The sequence below is a fragment of the Bos mutus genome, chromosome 3 (genome assembly GCF_027580195.1).
Source record: "Bos mutus isolate GX-2022 chromosome 3, NWIPB_WYAK_1.1, whole genome shotgun sequence".
Lineage (NCBI taxonomy): Eukaryota > Metazoa > Chordata > Mammalia > Artiodactyla > Bovidae > Bos > Bos mutus.
In genome coordinates, this window is record NC_091619.1 from 96,854,650 (window position 1) to 96,874,406 (window position 19,757).

General features: G+C 39.0%; 1 protein-coding gene across 4 annotated transcripts in view; it reads left to right on the plus strand.

Annotated features, from left to right (window-relative positions):
* Positions 1–14,625, plus strand: part of STIL (STIL centriolar assembly protein) — a 54,247-nt gene extending 39,622 nt beyond the window's left edge. For 3 of the 4 annotated variants that reach the window (XM_070368103.1, XM_005907760.2, XM_070368102.1), the window contains exons 15-17: positions 2,681–2,894; positions 3,993–4,243; positions 13,145–14,625. In XM_070368103.1, coding sequence (XP_070224204.1) covers positions 2,681–2,894; positions 3,993–4,243; positions 13,145–13,934 — 1,255 coding nt within the window. In that variant the 3' untranslated portion in view covers positions 13,935–14,625. The remainder of the gene's footprint in view (positions 1–2,680; positions 2,895–3,992; positions 4,244–13,144) is intronic. The other variant, XM_005907761.2, reaches the window with a different exon arrangement.
* Positions 14,626–19,757: the final 5,132 nt, after the last annotated feature.

Sequence of the window (19,757 nt, forward strand, 5' to 3'; positions counted from 1 at the left end):
ATGTACCACAGTATATTAAAAAGATCTGTATACCTGTCTCAACCCCCACTAGACTGAATTCCTTCCGGTTGTGGATCATACTCATTTCTGTACCTTTAGGACTTGAACAAGTGTCTATTTCCCCACATCAGCTACTTCACAGATGTTTGGGGATAGGAAGAGCAGTTTGGGGTAAGCCCCCAAGATAAGTTCACATTTCACTTGGAATAGTTACAGAAAATGAGAACAAAGAGACATGAACCGTGGTTATCCTTGTTTGTTCTCCCTGTGGTTATCCACATTTATTCTATCTGTATTTCCTTTTGTAAATTGTAGACTACTTTCAAGGATTAGTTTTTCCCTCTGAAAGTAGAACTTTAAAAATCTCTGATCCATTGTGGTTCTTAACTTCAGAAACAGATCTGAGTTAACTGATAGAATGCAATTAATTGATTTTTCAGGGTGATTAACCAACTCTGTGGATTCCAACATATAACTATAACAAAGATCTGATCTTTGTTCTGCATAGATTATGATTCGGATTAAATAGTATCTCCAGTGTTGTGTACGGTGGTTTCAGTGCTTTTCTAGGATTCTTCCCAAACATCTGGTCTGATTCCTGCTGTGGTTCGTGCTGCTGAGTATTCATACATGGCACCTGGCCACCTGAGTCCCCTGTCCCCTTTGGATGTGTTGCTGGGTTAGTCTAATGTTAAAGCAGTTTGTGAAAGGTAGATTTGACTTGCAGCATATATGGTAATCGGTTGCTTTTTCCCAGGGAAGAACCATGTGTGATATCCATAGATTTTCTTTTGACACAATACTTTTTCCCTTTTTTTACGAAGTCAGGCTTTGGACATGCCTGCTAATACTTGCCATATTAGAATCATCTTTAAACAATTTTTAAAATTTGAAATTGTTAATGTTTTAGTTCTTTTCTTCTGGAATTTTTAGCTTTTATTTTTGTTTGGTAGGTTAGACACCAAAACAGGTATTTTTAAATTCTTGAAAAGGCAATATAGCAGAGTGATTAAGAGCATGGAGCCAAACTGCCTGGATTCAAATCACAACTGTGTGACCATGGGCAGGTCTCATAATTTCTGAATGCTTCTGTTTTCTATATATGGAGACAGTGAAAGTACCTATCTCAGGACTGTTGTAAAGATTAGATGAGTTAATATATGTAAAACACATAGAATAGTACCAGATTAGTACCTTAAAAATTAATTGTCATCATTTAGCTAAAGGTAGAATAAGTCTAACTCAGTGACTGACGTGAACTCTCTTTAAAAAATAAAGAGCTTTGCAGATGTTTGCATGATAAAAATCCTGCTCGGTACAAGTACTTTCCCCAGAAGCCATACAATCTCTGAAGCCTGGCTTTCTGCTTCTACATTTGAGTTTTGATGTCTTCATTAAAGTGCAATCAGTTAACATGATTGAAGATAAAGGTTCAATGTGCTGTTTAGGAAGTAAGGGGATAGCAGCAGGAGATGAAGAAAACTAGCAATTACAGACCCCCACTAGGTTTATCTGGTACCGTGCTAGGCACTTTGTATCTCCTTTAGTCCTGTCTCATGTTTTTCAACCCAGGGTGGTAGATGCTGTTTTTCCCATTTTATGAATGAGGAAGCTGAAGCCAAGAGAGATTAAGATATTTGCCCAAGATATAATGAACACACAGATACCTTTATTATAAATGAGAGTATATCTTCCCTGGTGGTGCAGAGGATAAAGAGTCTGCCTGCAACGTGGGAGACCCAAGTTCAATCCTTGAGTCGGGAAGATCCCCTGGAGAAGGAAATGGCAACCCACTCCAATATTCTTGTCTGGAGGATCCCCATGGACAGAGGAGCTTGGTGGACTACAGTCCATGGGGTCGCAAAGAGTCGGACATGACTGAGCGACTTCACGTTTTTATATGTTTATAGGCTTCCCTGGTGGCGCAGAGGTTAAAGCGTCTGCAATGTGGGAGACCTGGGTTTGATCCCTGGGTCGGGAAGATCCCCTGGAGAAGGAAATGGCAACCCACTCCAGTATTCTTGCCTGGAGAATCCCATGGACAGAGGAGCTTGGTGGGCTACAGTCCATGGGTCACAAAGAGTCAGGCACGACTAAGCGACTTCACTTTCACTTTCACTTTAAGAGATAAAAGAAAGTGCTAATGGAGGTTGAAAGAAGCAAGAGGACATATCCAATTAACGTTTTAGAACATCGTAGAGGAAGTAAACTTTTAAAATGTCCCTTGAACAGTGGATAGGATTTTGATAAGAGTATGTCAATTTAAAAGCATTAGAACAGTAACTCTTGGCTCCAGGGCATTTGAAAATACAATAAATTGGGGCACTCCACCAGTTGAGAATCTGTGTGGGGAGAAGTCCAAACAGTTGTGTTTTTAAAAACTTTACAAATAATATTGATGGTGTAATTAAGATTGAGAACTATTGCATAGTAGACAAAATTTATGGGCAGAAGAACTCAAGAGTATTGTTCGTAATCCAATTTGTTCAGAAGATAAAACAGGGAGCACTGATCGAAAGGGACTGGCTGAAAAGCCAGGTTGACTATCAAATTTCAGAGAGCTTTGACTGGCATAATAAGGAATTGTTTTTGTTTTAATAAACCATTTACGATTTGTTTGTTTTGTTGTTGTAAAACAAAATAACAGAATTAACTAACAGTTACTTTATGTCCTTTCAAGCAGCTCTTCTCCACTTGAGAGAAAAGAACCTGATGTACCCGTATTCTTTCCGAATCCCCTGCAAGCGGAGTGTGGAAGCATGTGCTTCCAGAGTGGACCAACAGAGGGTGCCACTAATAGCTCTGGAACATCAGGGGAACCCCAAACCGAGCAAGTAATGCAACCCTTGCCTCATCAACCATCAGATAACCAGCAACTATTCCAGGACGTGTTGGTAAGAAAATGTAAAGCATTCTGTCTTTTGTGAGATGGTGATTTAGTCTAAGGTACACTAGTTAAGCCTTTCCCATCTTTAAACTGATGGGGACCTTGCTAGGAAAAGATTTTCCCCTAATTCAAGTTCGAAGTTAGTACCAGAAAAAATAAGCAAGAGTTTGCAGGAGGTTTGAAAATTGGAAAGTAATAGAATATTTATGATAATTTTTGCTGATTTCAGCTCATATAAGCAGATTTTTATGGAATACTTAGCTTAGTCTAAGAAAATGAACTGAGTAAAGTGGGTAATATAAAGATGAACATGACAGTCTCTGCCTTTGAAAACTTAAGGGAGATAACACATGCATACCAGTAACAAACGACTAAAGTGAATAGTACTGTAAGCAAAAGCAGCACACAGTAAAAAGGAGTTGATGTGTGGCAGAAACCCGCACAATATTGTAAAATGTAGACTGGGACTTGGAGGTCAAATGACTGTGGCTGTCACTTACAATCAAATTGTAGATTTTAGAACACTTGATTTCTCCATTTATAATTGAAGACTAATTAAACATACTTAGGCCCCTAAGTATTCATCAGTTAACTCAGATTTGTTGTTTGCCTGCTAGGTCCTACACTGGTGCTGGCAGCCATGTGCTCAAGGGAATGAAATATGCTTTAATGTCAGGAAGGCAGAATTACAGGTCATTCTCATTCAGAGTGAGAAAAGAGGAGTCAAATTCTGAAAGTAACATAAAGGTTACACTTATAACTCTAAAACATTATCCTTTTTCAAATGAAAGCATGATTTTAAACTTTTGTTTATAAAGATTTCACAATAAATCCTTGAAAATACTTGAAATATTACTCAAATGGTTTTAAATCTGTTGGCTTTAAAATGAACAAGTTCTGAACAAACATTCTAAGTTTTCTCTAGGATCTTCATTCATTAGAATGGACTTCTTTTATAAAAATTCCATAAAACTTGGGAAATGTACTTGATACTTTGTAGAATTTAGCATGATAATTTTTTACTCTGGCGTTACTTAACAGTATTATTTCTATTTTTGTTTCCTAATAGTGATTTTCAAATACGTCCTTTTTCTTCTTTCATCAGAGTCAAGGGAACCACCTACTGAATAACTCCCCCAAAGTAACTGAGGAGCCATCTACCAAAGCAGTAATTATCAGTGATGAGTGCACCAAAAACCAGAATGTTTACCATACTAAGAAAAAAAAACATGATCCAGGATCAGTGGACAAAGAATGTGTTCTTAATGCAACTCTTAAGCAACTTAGAAGCTTTGGAGTAAAAATTGATTCTCCAACTAAAGTGAAGAAAAATGCACATAAAGTGGATCATGCAAGGTAAGTTTAAAATTTGTTTTAAAAGATTTTAAAAAAATGTAAATGCATTGCAGCTTCCTCTTGAGAAAAGGTATAAGCTTGCCATTCAATTCAACTGGCTTATGATTTATTCAGGGTCTATATTAATATGTATGTAGTGAATAAGAAGAAATCATATCTATCCTATAGAGGTTCCATTTTAGTAGTAGAGTAGGTTATATACTTAAGTAATTTGAGAGACATAGGGATAGCTCCTGAGTAAAGATGCCAACAAAATGCTCTAGGAGTCTTAGAGAAAGAGAAATGAGCTGTTAGTTACTTTTGGTGTCTAGAAAAGTTTTCCTGGAGTGACGGGGTCTGTGTCAACTACTGGACGTACAGTTAATGCAGTTGTCATCTAGAAGGCAAAACCCTTCCTTTTTGTAGGACTGTGTTTTGAAGACTATAGTTATGTGAACCTTACTTATTTCTCACCAGTTCCAACTGGCCATGTTCTTCTGTTCAGATTTCTCTTCATCAAAGATCAGCTCAATATACACTTGCTTTTAAAGAACATAAAATCTGGAAATTCTGTAATTAAGCCTGCTGCTGCTGCTGCTAAGTCGCTTCAGTTGTGTCCAACTTTGTGCGACCCCACAGATACTCCAGGCAAGAACACTGGAGTGGGTTGCCATTTCCTTCTCCAATGCAGGAAAGTGAAAAGTGAAAGTGAAGTCGCTCAGTTGTGTCCGACTCTTTGTGACCCCATGGACTGCAGCCTACCAGGCTCCTCCATCCATGGGATTTTCCAGGCAAGAGTACCGGAGTGGGGTGCCATTGCCTTCTCCAGTAATTAGGGCTAGTGCTGTGTTTAGTCACTCAGTCATGTCCAATTCTTTGCGACCCCATGGACTGTAGCCCACCAGGCTCCTCTGTCCATGGGGATTCTCCAGACAAGAATACTGGAGTGGGTTGCCACACCCTCCTCCAGGGGATCTTCCCAACCCAAGGATTGATCCCAGGTTTCCTGGATTGCAGGAGGATTCTTTACCATCTGAGCCACCAGGGAACCCAAAATAAGGCTAGTATGTTTTCTATTAATTATTTTTGGTGTTTTTTAATATAGTCTCAGCAGCAGCAGCAGCATGATTTTAAAAAATCAAATAAAATGCATGAATATCAAATAAAATGCAAAAAAACCCACTTCCCAAACTCCTCAGTCTGACTCCTTCTAAGTTATTTCTCTTAACTCTATTTCTTTGGTATTCTTCTAGAAATGCTCTAGGCATGTTCAAGTATGTATCTGTGTGATGTGTTGCAATTTATGGGTTTTTTTTTTTGCATAACATAGATACTTTCTGGGTATATGCAATTCTTCCTCAGGCATTTAAACGACTACAATATTCTGTTGTGCCCATGTACTATGATACAGTGAACCCCAGTTCTCTACTAATGGGTTTTTAGGCCGAATCTCTTATTCCTTATCTCAAACAGTGCTAAGTGAACATCATTCTATAGGCACTTGTACAAGTGTTTTTGTAGGGTGAATTCCTATAAGTGGTGGGATCAAAGGAGGTATGCATCTGAAAGTCTGGCAGATGTTGCCATTGCCCCCCAAAATAGCTGTACTAGTTTATATTCCTGCCACCAGTGAAGTGAGGCTAGCATTTTTGAAGGTCTTATTTCAGTACTCTTAGGATAGAGGCTTTATGACATCTATTAGAATGCTTAAATCAACCTGCTATCTTTGTGGAACCCTTAACATTTGGTATGGCTGCTTGTGAGGAATAGTTTTTAAGTAATGTATTTCTTCATAGTGGCCACCCTATTTTAATGTCTTAAGTGTCAAACATTGAAATTAATAAATTTTCAGTATACAATAAACTTGATACAGTTTTTACATGCCTAGAATGAAATGGAAAGTAAAGCCATTTGCTCTATCAGTATGGGGTGGTCAGATTGTTTTAATCAATTCTTCTGCCCTTTACTTAAATGAAAATTCATATTATAAATTTATACTATAAAAATGATACAAACTCAGGGTTGGAATTTTAGAAAATGAAGAAAATGTCATTTGAACTAATAACACCCAAAGGAAATTAGGAAACATAGTTGAAGGTTTACTGTATATATAATTTTGTTTATTTTTCTTTACTTACCATTATAAAATAGACATTTTCATGTAGTATTGTGGGCTATCCCCATTTTTGAAATTCATTTATCTATATGATTTGAAAAATCCATATACACCCATAGATAGGATTTTAGTTTCATGTAAGATGATTTTCTCAAGGAAATGAAAGCTAAGGTGAAAAAAAATTGTTTTCAAAAGCAATATGTTAAATTAATTATTTCCATAGAGGGGTAAGCTGGCTAAATGTTAGAATAACATAGTTATATCTTCACATGAAAACTTTTTTTCCAAAACTTTATTATATAAATTGGGTAAAATATTATAGAGCTTAGGGAATAGAGTTTGATATTTGTTTTGTTTCCATTACCAAAGTAATGTAAGTTTATTTTGGACACCTTAGAAAATTTAGAAAAGTAGACCAAAACAAATAAACAAACCATATTCAGAGAAAGTCCTTGGCAGTCCAGTGGTTAGGACTCTGCTTTCACTGCTGAGGGCCTGGGTTCCTTCCCTGATGGCGGAACTAAGATCCCACAAGCCTCGAGGCTAAAAAAAAAACAAACAAAAAAACATATTCATACCAACCAACGTAATTTATTATTAAAGAATTTGTTCTTGTATTTCTTTTTATTTTTCTAAAATTATTTTAACAGCAGTCATTTATTGAGTGCACATAAAGTGTGAGGAACTGTGCTAAAGGTTTATGCAGCATTATTTCAGTTGATCCTTGCAATAATCTATATGATAGATACTCTTATTATACATGTTTTATGAATGAAGAGGGCCTTCCCTGGTGGCTCAGATGGTAAAGAATCTGCCTGCAATGTGGGAGACCCGAATTGGATTCCTCGGTCGGGAGAAGGCAATGGCAACTCACTCCAGTATTCTTGGCTGGAGAATTCCATGGACAGAGGAGCCTGGTGGGCTACAGCCCATGGGGTCGCAAAGAGTCGGACATGACTGACCAACTAACACACATACACACAGACATCAATGAAAAAATTAAGCACCAATTTATTCAAGGCCCAACACCTGTAATTTTAAACCTCCTCTTCTAACTCCAAAGTCCATAGTTTTGTTTTTGTTTTTTTACTGTTTTGCTCTATGCTACTGCTTGTTTAAGTCTTTGGTAGAATCTTACAGTATGTACATTTTACTGCTTTGTGTTTTGACCATACTGTATATACTGCCCCCCCCCAAAAAATTGGTCTTATATTGGAAAATAAGCATGTTTTCAAAGTTGTTATAATGTTTTCTAAGCATCATCTTTAATGGGGATTTAATAAACCAGTAAGTGGAACATAGTATTTGTTTACTTCACCCTTTCCCTCTTGTCAGAACTGAGTCAAAGTGTTTTCAGTGTCTTACTGTATTAAATATTGCTATGATAAACATCTTTTTGTAAAGATTGCATTTTTAGGTTTAGTATTATTTTTTCAGAATAGAATCTCAGAAATGGAAAGATTAAGCCAAATAGTAGGAAAATTTTAAGGCTGTCGCTATACTGCATTCTGAAAGAGTAAGATTTACAGTCCTTTCAGCTATATATGTATTAGTAGTTCAGCAATCGGAGAAGGCAATGGCACCCCACTCCAGTACTCTTGCCTGGAAAATCCCATGGATGGAGGAGCCTGGTGGGCTGCAGTCCATGGGGTTGCTGAGGGTCAGACACGACTGAGCGACTTCCCTTTCACTTTTCACTTTCATGCATTGGAGAAGGAAATGGCAACCCACTCCAGTGTTCTTGCCTGGAGAATCCCAGGGATGGGGAGCCTGGTGGGCTGCCGTCTGTGGGGTCACACAGAGTCGGACACGACTGAAGCGACTTAGCAGCAGCAGCAGTTCAGCAGTACTTTCACTCATTTTACTTTAGTAAATATATTTTATATTTTACTCATTTTACTTCAGTAAATATATATATATGTATATATATATGTGTGTATATATATATATATATAGCTTGTACTGTGAGCCAGCTATAAGAAATATCATAGTATATAAGATAACCTAGGAAAACTGTCTTTCCCCTCATAGACCTTAAAGTTCAGTAGAGAAGATGCATAGGTAAATAGTCAATTATAACATACTCTGATAGGAGAGGTACCTAGCATATTTTCATACTGTTTTATAATTATCCTATATTAAAATTGATGATTTTTAAAGATTTGTGCTAATTTAGACCAATAATTGTTAAATTATCTTTAATTTATATTTTATTGATTATAAGTGGGTTCTATATATTATTGTGATTAAAAATAAACTGCACTGAAACTGTCTCTAACACATACGTCATATATTTTTATTGTCGATAGTCTTGGGCTGAGAGGAGACTCCAGGTGTAAGACTGTCTAAAACCCGCCTAATTAATTCCTGTTTCACAGTCTGTCTTGAGCTTAGTTTTTTAGTGTAATCTCCTACCACATTCCAGTTTACCCACCTTTAGCATCTGCAAAATTCCTTGCTATTACTTTCACCTGGGATGTTCTTTTTCATCTTACTGCTTGCCACAGTCCTCCTTATCCTTTAAAGTGGAACTCAAAAAAAAATAAAAACTAAAGTGGAACTCAGATGTCACCTTCTTTGTCAATGTATCCAGGACCTCTCACCAGATTATTGATGGTTTGTATCTCAGAATACCTAGTGTCTAATAGATTATACAGCCTGTTCTTGTGATCGCCTTTCCAGCGAGATGGTGAGGTTTTTATCTATCTGTGAATCCTCATGGCCTCTGTCACACTTGGTGGGCCTTCGTGGATTGCCAAAGGAATGAAATCCCACCTACTGGGGTCATCACTGAAGTTTACAATGAATCCTTTACTCTTAATACCTCGGTAATACTTACTGTCAGCATTTACGGCCTTGTGTTATCTTTTCTTTTTTTTTTTCTTGTGTTATCTTTTAACACATATTGGTGTACTATAGCTGATGTGCGAAAAGTTCAAAAGGCAGTTGTTCAATAGATTTTTCCTATGATATCGTGTATAAATTGTAGTTTAGTATTCCAGGAAAGTAATCTTAGAATCCTTGCATGCCCATTGTTTTTCTGATTCCGTAAACCAGCTAGCCTTTGTCATTGTACCTATGTGAAAACTTACTTCACGTTCCAGTTCTGGACCCCAGGAGCATTACCCTCCAGCCACAAGAGTAGCTGAGACAGGGGAAGCAAGATTTCCTTTCAGCTTTCCAGATCCAGAACACTGCAGATTAAGAAGGTCCAAAAGCAGGAAAACAAAAGAGGGTCCCAGACCTACCTAGAAATTGTAGGGAAGATGGAGGACCAGCAGCAGCCTCTATGGGCATATTCCCAACCGGAGTGACGTTTTGAATTCAAAATAGATCTTAAGCAGTCTCTGTAGTTACTTCTTTGCTCTCTACTTGGAAACCATATGTGTTCTCTAGTGGAATACCCTACACAGGGTAAGTAGGAGATAACTAATCGGGATTCAGATAGGACAATAAGTCAGGGTTGGTTTTCATCCTTAAGTAAGTTGGAATAATTCCCTTAATTGTTGGCATGTGACTCTCATACTCAAACATAAATGGACTTTATCCTTTTGTAACTGCACATCTATTGAGATTCTTAATATAGTATATCTGTGATCAGGGCTTTTAGGACTTATCAGTGGAGTGTCTTACTTTTGCTTTTCGTCTTAATTACCCTAGCATTTCTATGCGTTGGTTCCACGTATTACTGATTTGTTTTCAAAGTCAAGGTGTTTCCCCCAGCCCCCAAATTGAAACTAGCTGGCTGTGTTAGTGAAGCTTGAAGAAACTTGTAAACTGATATCAATTGTTTTCATGGATTTATATAGATCTTTTAACCATTCTATAAAAGAAGATCTGTTATTACTCAGCCATAAAAAAGCAATGAAGAAACTTCCCTGGCGGTCCAATGGTTAAGAATGTGCCTTGCAATGCAGGGGGCACAGGTTCGATCCCTGATTGCGGAACTAAGATCCCACATTCCACGTGGGGCAACTAAGCTCTTATGCCGCAACTACTGAGCCCTCATGCTGCAAATAAAGTCTGTGCGTCACCCCAAAAGGTCCTGCGTGACACAGTGAAGACCCCACAGGCTGCAACTAAAACCTGACAGCCAAATAAATGTTTTTTTAAAAAAAGAGTGAAATACCGCCATTTGTAGCAGCATGGATGGACCAAGGGATTATCATATTAAGGAAGGTCAGACAGAGGAAGACGGGCATCATATGGTATCATTTATATGTGGGATCTAAAAAAATAGGAGAAAGGAACTTATTTGTGTAACAGACTCACAGACATAGGAAATAAACTTATGATTACCAAAGGGGATGGGGGAAGGAGATTGGAATTTAGGAGTTTGGCATTGATGTATACACATTACTATATATAAAGCAGATAAACAACAAGGATCTACTGTACAGCACAGGGAACTATATTCAGTATCTTGTGATAACCTATAATAGAAAAGAATCTGAAAAAGAATATAAATATATAAAAACTGAATCACTTTGCTGTACACCTGAAACTAGCACAACATTGTAAATTAACTATACTTGAGTTTGAAAATGATTTTTTAAAAAAGATTTCATTCAAATTAGATCTACTATTTCTCAGTATTTAACTTTTTTTTTTTTTTGGCCGTGCCATGCAGCATGCGAGACTAGTTCCCCAACCACGGATCAAACCATTCCCCCCACAGTGAAAGTGTGGAGACTCAACTGCTGGACCACCAGAGAAATCTCTCAATAATTAACATTTTGAATTAGAAATTTGTTTTAATTTGATGTGTTTATTTTTGGCGGCACTGGGCCTTCCCTGCTGCTCAGGCTTTCCTTCAGCTGTGTCAGGCGGGGGCTGCTCTCTAGTGTGGTGTGCGGGCTTATTGCAGTGGCTTCCTTTGTTGTGGAGCACAGACTGTAGGCGCACAGGCTTCAGCAGCTGTGACACGTGGGCTCAGTACCGCGGCTCCCAGGCTCAGTAGTTACGGCACACAGACTTAGTTACTCCACGGCATGTGGGGTCTTCCTGGACCAGGGACTGAATCTGTGTCTCCTGCAGACTTGGCAGGCAGGTTCTTTACCACTGAGCCAGCAGGGAAGCCTGAATTAGAACTTTTTATTTGCCTTTTCATGTATTTACATTAATGATATCTATAGATATTATACTTAGATATTTTTAATATGTACAAATCTGATTTAATATTGCAAATAGCTTATAATTTAAAGGAAATGGGCAAAGAAAGTAGAAAAAAGACTTTATATTCATATTAATGCTATGAATGTATCATAAAAGAACATGTCTAGATAGATTGGTAGTACCTCTTCCATCTTAGTAAGACAGTCTCCAGACTTCCCTAGCTGTCCAGTGGTTAAGACTCCATGCTTCCAATGTGGGAAATGCAGGTTCAATCCCTGGGTCAGGAAGATTCCCCTGGAGAAGGAAATGGCAATCCTGCTCCATTGTGCTTGCCTGGGAAATCCCATGCATGGACAGAGGAGCCTGGTGGGGCACAGTCCTTGGGGTCACAGAGTCAGACGTGACTGAGGAACGAAACAACAACAAAAGGAGAGATGCAGGCAGTCTCTGACTTATGTAAAACAGCCGAACTGCTTCGTTGGGTGCTATGGAAAGTCATAGCGTATTCACTGACTAGGGTATAATAATAATATAGTATATTATAACATATAATAGTGTACAGAAGACTCAAGGGAATAGAAAAACTCTGATAGCAAAATACAAGTTGCTGAATACAGTACAGTGAACCAGTGGTCATAGAGGCCAAGAGAATAAGGCAGACCTGGTCTCAGCTTGCCAGTTACTAACTGTTCAACTTAAGGAAATTTGTTAAAGTCTCTATTGCTTAGTTTTCTCAACTGTAAAATAAAGATGATAATAATAATACCTATTTACTCATTCAGTAAATATTTATTGAATGCCTGCCTTGTGCCAGGCACCACAGATGCTGCAATGGCAGGAGAAACAGAAATCCCTTGTCCTCATGGGGTTTCATGAGGGAGCTAGACAATAAATAAAAAATGTGAGTTAAATATATAGATAGCCATAAGGGCCCAGGAGAAAACAGAGAAGTTGAGGAAGGGGAATGTGAATTGTTGTAATGGTGAATAAGGTTGAAATACATGATTAACCTCCCAGAGGACTAAATGAGGCACTAAATGTTTAGCAGAGTGCCTGGCACATAAGGCACCAATAAAAAACTAGCAGCTGTTATAGTATAAATGATATGAAGGAAAAGCCAAGTCAGTTAATTACTGTTAATAAAATAACACCAACCAAAGAGAGTGAGGATTATATCTAACGAAAGAAAATTACCGTGTACACACACACGCATGCACGCACGTGTGCATACACCTTCATATCCAGAGACTGGTTAATATTTTTCATTCATTACAAATGGAATCTCTTCTATGAAAATGTAATATTCTGAGCTACATCAAATCTTATAATGTTACATTGTCAATTGTGTTTTCTGTTTGATTTTATTTTTGTTTTACTTTACCAATATTAAAAAGCTTTACATTGTAAGGTCTTATATATGGTCTTAAAACCATAACATGTTAATTTAGGAAAATTAATTTGTGTTCCACTTTTAGTCTTTGAATCATAGATTACCTTCTAGATTATTGTATTTATCCCTTGAATGTATCTGTATCATCAAGACTTAGATGTCGAGCACTCAGATAAAATAGCACTATCCAGCTTAAAGCTGAAGACCTTTTGTTACTTTCATAAAGTGAAACATATTTACAATAATACTGTTTAGTACTCGGAATAAGATAAATGATGGCCTGCCCTGTTCTGTCTTTCAGTGTGTTGGCATGCATCAGCCCTGAAGCAGTGATCTCTGGATTAAACTACATGTCATTTGCTAATGTTGGCATGAGTGGCCTAAGCCCCAGTGGTGTGGACTTGAGCATGGAAGCAAATGCTATAGCTCTGAAATATTTAAATGAAAATCAGCTGTCACAACTGTCTCTCACACGATCAAGCCAAAATAATGGTGATTCACCTTTTAGCCTTCTACATATTAATACAGACAGAAGCACAGTGGGGCTTAGTTTAATTTCACCAAACAACATGTCATTTGCAACCAAAAAATACATGAAGAGATACGGACTCATACAAAGCAGCGACAATAGTGAAGATGAAGAGGAGCCTCCAAACAATACAGATGGCAAGAGTGAACATTTAGTGAATCAAAACCTCACATACATAGCTGAACAACTTGATTGTCAGAAAGAGCCTTCCAGGAATGCTGGTGAGATAACTGATTGCTCTAACTGTGACTCCATGGGCACCCACACAGGTACGCCAGTATTGAGAAACATCACAAATGAAGCTGTTCAGCCAAAAGCAACACAGCAGTTGAATGAAAACCCCACTTTCTTATTAAAGAACCTTAAACCAAGCCCTGCAATGAATCTCCGAATTGGAAAAGCAGAATTTACCCAGCATCCTGAGAAAGAAAATGTAAGGGACACTCCAATTTTTCCTGAAAGTTTGAAACCTTCTGAAACCTTAAAGCAAATGAATAGTATGAATTCAGTAGGCACCTTCTTAGATGTAAAGCGTCTTAGGCAGTTGCCAAAATTATTTTAAACTTTTAACTCCCCACCCTCCTGATAAGAGGATGGGACATCTGAAGATACTTACTGAAGTCAGAGCCTTTTGACAGTTTTGGAATTCCTAATCACTCTAGGGATCACTCTGTTGATAGCAGCTTATGGCAAAGAGCTGAACAAGTGGCCTGACTGAGATGGCTAACTGGTAGGAGGCCTAAGTGTTCTTTGTTCAGATAGAGTTGTTAAGCATCACTGGATCTTTAAAAAAAAATCCTGAGATCAGTTATTTCAAGAAATTTAGATAAGCAGATGCTATCCAGCTATGAATCTGAGTTGCCCTTTTATACTGTACATTTTGAAAAGTGTTTTCCTAGCATTTTGCATCTACCCAGTACCACCTAAAAGAACGTAAAGTTATCATGACCCTGACTAAATTAGCTAAACAACCCTTATTGAATTTAAGGGGGGAAAAGTTTTATTTTTTTAAAATAACTTGCAATCTTTTATACAAGGTGTATATATATATATTCTCTTCAGATACACATTTGTTAAATACTGTGGAAGTAAACTTTTGCACTCTTGTGGGTTGATGTTAATGTAACATTTCAACATGTAGCACTAGCTATCACAGAATAAGAAAATTATGAGTATGAGTGTGTTTTATAAACTTTGTGAGTTTTTCAAATGTTTTACTATTTTTTTAATGGAACTTAATAAAAATGTCTAGATTGACTGCTTTCCTTCGTCCTCCGTTATAGCATATCCTTGTCCACTTAAAAAAAAAAAAAAAACTTTGTAGACTCCCCTAAAATTCCAAAAATGATACACAGAATTCAGGTGTATCCTTCATCTAGCAACGCCCAATAATGCTATCTTACACAACCATAGTAAATGATCAAAACCAAGAAATTGACATTTGGTGCAATATTAGTAACTAAACCACAGACCTTTCAGGTTTCACAAGTTGTTGCACTCATTTATTTACATTTTGGTGTATAACTATGAAATTTTATCACATAGATTTACATAACCACCACCACAATCAACATATAGAACCGTCCCATCATCACAAAGAAATTCCTTAGTTCTACCCTTAAAATACAGCCTGCCTCCAACTCTAACTCCTGACAACCAATGATCTGTTCTCCATCACCGGAGCTGTGTCATTTGGAGAATGCTAATAAAAATGGAATCAGAGTATGTAATTTCTTGAAGGTGGTTTTCACTTAGCATAATGTCCTTGAGATCCATCCAACTTTTTGAGTACATCAATAGTTGCTTCCTTCCCCCACCTTCTTTCAAAATAAATTTTAAATTATTTCTGAATATAAATGAAAAATGTCCTCATTCACTTGAGTGAGAAAATTCTTCTGCTAAAGTTAAATTAAGACATCATAGTCTTGTATAAAAATTTGAGATGTTAACTGCAAAGAAACGGACTTTCGGTCTCTAAATACCCAGCTTGGGCCCTCTGAGATGATAATCTGATGAACCAGTTTAGCTAGCCAGCAGAAGTGTGGTAGCATGACAGCTGTCTGCTGCTCTCAACAGGAGCCAGGGACCAGTTAGTGCACATTTTCCTGTTGCATTGCTCTTTGAGGTTAAAATTCAGATGTAGAAATGTCACGTGATTCTCAGTGTTTTGTCCCCATTGGTCATCATTTGGGACTTCGGTTATTTTAATAAATATTTTCAAAATCCACTTATAGGTTTCACTAGAGTAAAATTTTAAGTAATGGAATTGTGATCACCACTTCAAGTGCATTGTTTCATTTTAGCCATCAGTGTTTCACCTAAGAAGTGAGTGTAAGTACAATTTATATTGCATATTATTTTTTAAAATCTGAGAGAATGCTAATTTATGACAGCCTCATTAACTCTACCATAATCACTGGGAATCCTGTAATTGTCACATGAAACAAGAAACTATCCGAACAATGAAAACTGAAGCTGAGACTTTATTTTTAAAATAATTTATTTTTGGCTGAACCAGGTTTCACTGCTTTGTGTGGGCTTTCTCTAGTCGCAGTGAGCGGGGTCTACTCTTCATTGTGGTGCTCGAGCTTCTCGTTGAGGTGGTGCCTCTTGTTTTGCAGCACAGGCTGTTGGCTTCCAGGCCGGCTTCAGTAGTTGCAGCTCATGGGCTCTAGAGCTCAGGCTCCGTAGTTGTGGCACGTGGGTTTAGTTGCTCCACGGCATGTAGAATCTTTCTGGACCAGGGATCAAATCTGTGTCCCTGCATTGGCAAGTGGATTCCTAACCACTGCACCAGCAGGGAAGTCCTGAAGCTGAGACTTTTTAGGCAAAATCTAATTCTATCACTTCTGTTACCACATTTAATTTAGGATTTCTGATAAGACACTTTGGCAGTTTTGGAGATTGAATTTAGACTGAAGATTAATTCAAAATACTAACTAAATGGGCTTCCCAGGTAGCTCAGTGGTAAAGAATTGCTTACCAATGCAGGAGATGTGACTTCTATCCCTGAGTTGGGAAGATCCCCTGGAGAAGGAAATGGCAACCCACTCCAGTATTCTTGACTGGGAAATCCCATGGATAGAGGAGTCTGGTGGGCTACAGTCCATGGGCTGCAAAAAGAGTTGGACATGACTTAGTGACTAAACAACAATAAAAACTAAAAACACATCTAGAGAAGAGGGACCATTACTGAAGCCTCTCTAGAAGTTCTCTAAGAAGATGTTTCACTTCACAAGCTATTTGACAAATTAGTATCTATGATAGCTTTTTGGCATCTTTGGGAGAAGTATTAGTACTGGAAAAATTGGATTAAGGACGAGATGATTGCCTCTCAAGTGACATTTGTCTGAATTTCTTTGATTCAGTCCCACACAACACTGTGTATAGATATATGGGTGTTACGTCAAATGGAATAAGGAAACAATGGAGTTTCTATTACCTGGGAAAGGAACCTATTAGTCTAGGTCCTAGCCGATTGGCACCTCCACCCCCCTTCATCCAAAGTCCCTTCACTCAATCTCTGAGCCCCCTCTACGCTTCATGCTCTCTTGTCCTCTACCTGCCCTGCCCGTGCTAAATAAGCTCCACAGAAGTGGATGTAGACATATGAGACATAAGCCTTGCCTTTGCCAGCTGTAAAGGCTTCAGAGAAAATAGATACACACTGGAAACAGTGGCACAACAGTATGAGACAGCGTATGATGAAATGCCATAACCAGTGACCCAGACTGAGGAGACACAGTGGAGCGATCGCGATAGCTTCCATCTTTTAAGACTTAACCACGTGCTCACAGGGCACTGTGCAGAGCACTTCACACCTTAGTGCATTTAAGCCTGGCTGACCCCAGCTGGTAACCCTCAATACTTGAGGGACTGACCTTAGGGAAGTAAATTACACAAGTAAACTGTAATCAGATTCAAGCTCAAACTCCTATTAAGCCACTGAGAAATGCAACTTATCTGAGGCCTGAGGACTTCAGGAAGAGCTTCCTACGAAACCCAGATCTTGAATGAATGCTTTTGAATACTACAGCCAGTGCTATTTCAGATATGTGCTGACCTCCAAGCTACTGGCCTTATTTTCCCACCCCCCGCCCCCAAAAGTCCCCCTGCCCTTTAGCCAAGACCAGAAACCACTGCTTTTATAGACAAAGTCCTGAAGTAGGCAACCCCAGCACTGTTAATGTTATAAGGAGTTCGATGATTTTACGTCATGGTACTACTATCAGGGCCCCAGGAAGTTAGAGGAGCAAGACTTTTCTGTGCCCTTGTTTTCTAGACGTTACTCTTGTGAGCATAACCTAGTTTAACCGAGAGACCTTTATGCTTGCAAAATAAATTTAATGGTAATGTCTTAGGTTTGCAGACTGCTTCACACTCTTCAAAGTGCTTTCCCACACATTTCCTCATATAATCCTCACAACCAAAACCCAACGGGAGTATGTGTGGCAGACATCATTTACCTCTTTGTACACATGATGAGACAAAACACAAATGAGGTATAACTGGGCCAAGATCACACCTTGAGAGTTAACCTGGTCCTTCCATAGCATCCAGTCCAGCATCAGCCTTTCCGTCTGTTCTTCCTCTCCTCACCTGCACTTCTTTTACCCCTCATCATTCAGCAGGTGTTTAATGTTGATTCTGCTGGGCTCTGAGCTGGATGCCAAGTCTAATGTGATGAACACGACAGCTTGTCCTGTAAGATCTTGATCTAATGGGGAGACACATGCAACCATTAGCCATACAGAGACGTAGAGTTTATAATAAAACTATATGATGTGTGAGGATATATTAAGAGAAGCTGGGGGGATGGTTATCTTGAGAATGCTCCAGGTTTTTCCAGAATCTTGCAGGAGCAATATGGAAGAGTAGGGGAAGATGTGCTGTTTTTGAAAGAGGGAACGGCTTGTTGGAAAGCATGGAGATCTGAATAGGTATGGCATTGGAAGAGGGGGCTGAGGCAGGAAACCAAAGATAGGAAAGGAAAAAAATATACGTGTAAAAAGAACACTGAATTAGAAGTCAGCAACAATTGGGTTCCTCTTGTCCCTCTGCTCCAAATTCCATGACATGGGCAAGTCACCTCACATCACTAGGCTTTAGTTTCTGAGAATTATTGAGGTGAAGGGGTTAGCTGTGTATCTCTAACATGCTGTGATTATAAGCGTTGATGCAGAAAAAGAAATAGAAGTCCAGAGGAGGGAAAGGAGGGAAAGACAGAGTGTTAGAACCAGGCCTTGAAGTATTTCAAAGGGTTTCTACAATCGTCGATGAGGAAAAGATTTCCTTACTATTAATAATACCTACTATTTAACAATTTAAAAAGAAAAAGAATCCTGTTTTCACCAACAAAATGTTGAGTAATAATATCTGTTTGAAGAGGTACTGATGTGTCTTCCTCCAGTTCTGAATTAACACATTCCTTGCCTGTAAGGAGCTCAAATTCCAGTGTGAAAACATCAAACCCAGGGAAAGGGGTTTAAGGGTTTGGAAGCCTGGGAGATGTTCCCTGTCTCCTCTCTGCTCCCCAAACCGGAACTGTTTGGATCACAAAAAACATCCTCACAGGAAATCCTGCTTTCCCACCTCCTGGTAAGAGGCTGAGCTCCAGGAAAAGGATGGATTTGGGGAAGAGCCCTGTGTCCTGCCTCTTCACGGGAGGTCTGGGACCAGGAGGACAGGAGGAACTAATTAAAAACACAATGGAAAAGGCAATGTCAGGTTTTCAGAGCTGCTGGGGCCCTCAGAAATCACTTGGTCCTCACTGTACAAATGAGGACACAGGGGCTCCAAGAAAAGGGATTCGCTAGAGTTCACACAGCTTAGGAAGCACAGTGCTTGGGCTGGAACACGGGACTCCGGCCTGAGTTCACATCATATGCTGTGGTATTTGAGTCAGTAAATCAGGTGCCAGACAATCAAACCTAGCTTCCCCTCCCCCGCCCCATTACCCTTTATACCATAAAGGAAGGAAAAGGCTATGTGTGCACATGGGCACGTGCACAAACACACACACACTCCAACTGCTCCCTTTGCCGCTACACCCTCCAGGGGCTTAAAGCCCTATGAACTCATAAAACGCAGCTTAGAGGCACCCCTGCCCCACAACTCCTCCCCACCCTGCAGGAAAGTGAGTTTTTTTCCCGCTTTTGACTTCCCATTCCCCTTTCTCTAGTCTTCCTTTTGTCCTCTTGCAAATGATGACAGCCAGCTTGAACGCTGGTTGTGAGTACCCAGGGCTGGGAGGTTCTTAAGGGCCAGGACCACGTATGCTAGCCTTATCCAGGTCTGCTGAATGTCCCCGCTCTGTCTGGGGCCTTGTGCTGGACTACTGGAAACAAAAGGAAAAAAAGAGAAAGTTCTGGCAGACCCCGCCATG